Source organism: Fukomys damarensis, unplaced genomic scaffold, assembly GCF_012274545.1.
Source record: "Fukomys damarensis isolate Sample0158 unplaced genomic scaffold, DMR_v1.0_HiC HiC_scaffold_23, whole genome shotgun sequence".
NCBI lineage: Eukaryota > Metazoa > Chordata > Mammalia > Rodentia > Bathyergidae > Fukomys > Fukomys damarensis.
The window spans coordinates 45,310,804-45,313,912 of record NW_022900935.1 but is presented as its reverse complement, the minus strand read 5'-3'; the positions used below and the strand labels follow the sequence as shown (position 1 = coordinate 45,313,912).

The 3,109-nt window shown below is 60.7% G+C and overlaps 1 protein-coding gene and 1 long non-coding RNA gene across 2 annotated transcripts in view; both read right to left on the bottom strand.

Moving 5' to 3' along the window:
* Positions 1-1,783: 1,783 nt before the first annotated feature.
* Positions 1,784-3,062, bottom strand: LOC104864626. Its single transcript, XR_780953.3, has 3 exons — positions 2,963-3,062; positions 2,787-2,867; positions 1,784-2,573 (listed from the first exon to the last, which is right to left on the bottom strand). It is a non-coding gene; the product is annotated as an uncharacterized LOC104864626 (long non-coding RNA).
* Positions 3,060-3,109, bottom strand: part of Mxra8 (matrix remodeling associated 8) — a 4,885-nt gene continuing 4,835 nt past the window's right edge. The window contains exon 4 of the mRNA XM_010627882.3: positions 3,060-3,102. Within this exon, the coding sequence (XP_010626184.1) occupies positions 3,060-3,102 (43 nt within the window). The remainder of the gene's footprint in view (positions 3,103-3,109) is intronic.

Here is a 3,109-nt window from a genome sequence, read left to right as displayed (position 1 = left end):
GGAGAACCCCCTAACCCCCGTGCCCGCCTAATATCAGCGCCGGTACACAGACCGGCACGTCCCCCGGTAGGCGGAGGGGCCCTGGGAAACCCCCGCCAGACCTGTGTTGCCTGCCCACTGTCAGAGGGAGGCCCCATCCGGGACACCCCGCGCCCCAGATCCCGGAGATCCGCCGCGGTGCTCCGGAGCGTCCTGCGCCCTCTCCCGAGGCCCTCGCGGGGCGCACTGCGGGAAGCTAAGGGTACTGTGTCCTCCCTATCCGGCGACAGGCGGTCCCTCTGGGCCCTGCGCCAACCCCGAGCCTAGTGCTCACCCAAAAGGGATCCAGGAAGTGCTGGCTAAATGCATGTGGTGCTCGCGTGGGTGGGGAGCTCGCGTTGTCACGGGTGTTCTGGGTGCCACCCCGGCCGCTGAAGCCAAAGGGATTTTATCGTTGTGGATTGAACCAGCCAGGGCCCCTCAGGCAGTGAAGGGTCCAGTCACTTGCTGCCTCGCTGGGCAGGAGGCTGGCTGTCTCCCTTCACTCCAGGAGGAAGACTTGAGGCCACTAGAGGGCGCCCCATGCAGTCCAGAGTTGGGGATACAGAAGCCCAGAACACCCCCAGGAGATGTGGGAAGGCCCTGGCTTCCCCCTATCACTTGGGACTCTCCATTTTCATGGTCCTGACCATCGCCAGGGCTGGCTCGGCCCAAGAAAAGACCCTGCCACCACCTGGAAGACCCGAAGGTTGGACAAAGACCCTGAGTGCAAGGGAGAGGCCACCCCATGTCAGCTGAGGCCAAGCAGCCTGCCCTGGCCCTCAGCTTGATGGGCACAGCAACAGGGCTCTGCTACCCACTCTCCCTGAGCCTAAAGTTGGATCCTCTTCCCTCCCCCAAAGGCCAGGCAGGAAGGCTAGCCTTCCAGGGTCTGACCTTGGGACTTCGCTAGTGCCCAAGAAAGGGGAGGCCAGTTCCTGCCCTGGGAGCAGCTCAGCCTATGCCAGTGGCTGTTGGTCAGAACTGGTGACACTCTTAGTGCAGGATCTGGGCCCTGCTGCCCTCTGGCTCCCCCTGACACTCAGCCCAAGCTGGAAGAGAGGGACAGTGGCCAGAGGCTCAAGGGCAGTCACAGTGCTGATGCTGACATGGTCCGGCTAGGGCCAGAGGCTCCGGCGTCTAGAATAAAAGTGCATCCTCAAGCACACCACAGGTCCCAAGCCAGGCTTCAACCCACCTTGGATCCTTGGGGTCCTCAAGGTTGACTGCCACCCTTTCCTGTCCCCACTGTCCTAGGAGGGCACTGGAGGGGCCAAAGTGGGGAAACAGCTCTGTGTCTGCTCTCTGCTGCTCCCCTCTCTTCCACCACATTGGTGTAGAGAACATGCAGCCAGCTCCTGACCTAGCCTATCATGGAGCCAGCAGGGGCAGCACCAACCCCACCAGCCAGCCCCTGCCCAAGCCTCCATCTAGATCAGACCTGCATCTAGTGAAGTCTCCATGCCAGACTCTGCTCTTCTATCCTATTTTGGCATCTGATCCTTAGATGACTGGACTGTGTCCCCTCCCTGTCTTAATCTGCTCTTCCTGGTTCAGAAGAGGAACTGGAACTCCTCTGCCAGGAGGTACATGGGGAATCGGCCCCAGTGTCACCCTTGCAGAACACCTGCTCCTGGGAAGACCCAGACCTTCCTGAAGGATGGAGCAAGGACAATGGAAGACAGTGAGAGCACTTGAGGATTCCCAAGGCCCAGGCTCTACCCCCAGAGGGATGAGGGAGCTGGAGGAACACCTGGGTCGAGTCTAAAAATCAGATATGTTCTTTATTGTGATGGCAGTTCTCCCAGCAGAAGCACACGCGGAGTGTCAGATGGGAGCACAGGCCACCCACATCCACTGTCACCCCCACCTGTTCTCAACCACAATAGAAGCCAAACACGGGCCCCTCCCCAGGGAGGGAGGGGTATGAGTGTCAAAAGTCACATGGAGCCCAGTGACTGTCAAGAAAACTCGTGGAAAACAACTGGGGAATAGCCGGAAGCACAGGGCCACAGCAGCCCCTCGTAGCCCAAAGCAGTGGAGGGCCCAGGAGTCCTCAGTCTCCCCACAGGACAGACTGCAGCTGGGTAGGGCTCTGAGTAACGTGAGGGTGCCTGGTGCAGTCTGGAAAGGCCACTGTGGGTTCCCTCCAGAGGAGTGAGGTACCAGCCCTGAGGCTGACCCCAGCTCCCCAGGGCTGCTGAGTGCTGAGTCCCCTCCAGGGTGTTTTCCTCCCCAGCAGAGAGGGGCCAGGAGGACCTGAGGGCTTGACAGGCATCAGTGGGATGTGGGGTGTGTTGTCAGGGGTAGGGCCACCAGTTGGGAAGGGTGGTTGAGAGGTGGTGGCCATGCTGTAGCTTTTTGAGAACAAAATATGGTTCCCCAGCCACTCTGTGCCAGCCAGTCTGGGGCCAATTTCAGGAAAGCGGGACCAGCCGCTGGGAGGAAGTCAGGGAGCCATCAGAGGGCTTGGGGACATCCACAGTCCTGGTGCAGAGCTGCTGGCCCAGCCAGGGGCCCAGCATCCCTTTATTTGCAGTACTCCTTCCGGAACTCTGGAAGTCAAAGGACCAACTGGGGTCTACTCTGCCCTGGCATGTAGTGGAAAACAGAGCAGACACTCAGCAGGACTTCCCAGGACTTTGGAGCTAGTTGGTAATAGTCTCCTACCCTGGGGGCTGGCTAGGGCCCTGCATTCTGGGCACCTGGGAGGGGGCAGCCTGGGGTACGCTGGACTTTGGGCCAGGCTGAAGGTGGGCAGCACTCACCTTTGTCCAGGTCGATGTTCTTGGCAGGCAGGGGGCTGTGGGCCAGCTCAACCCTCTCCTTCAGGATGTTGTTTTTGTAATCTGGTGCATGGAGAGCAAGATGAGGACAACCCCCTCCTCGGAGGCACCCCCAGCGCAGGCCCACCGGTCTGTGCCTGGGTGTCTCAATCCCCTACCTAGTTGGATGTCCTCGCTCCTGTAGGGAGTCTGGTCCCCTGTAGCCACAGCAAACTCTGCCAGATTCAGGTCTTTGCTGGAAGAGGCAGTGGCAGGTTAGAGGGCGCGGGGCGGGGCGGGGCCGGGGCGGGGCGGGGCACTCACCC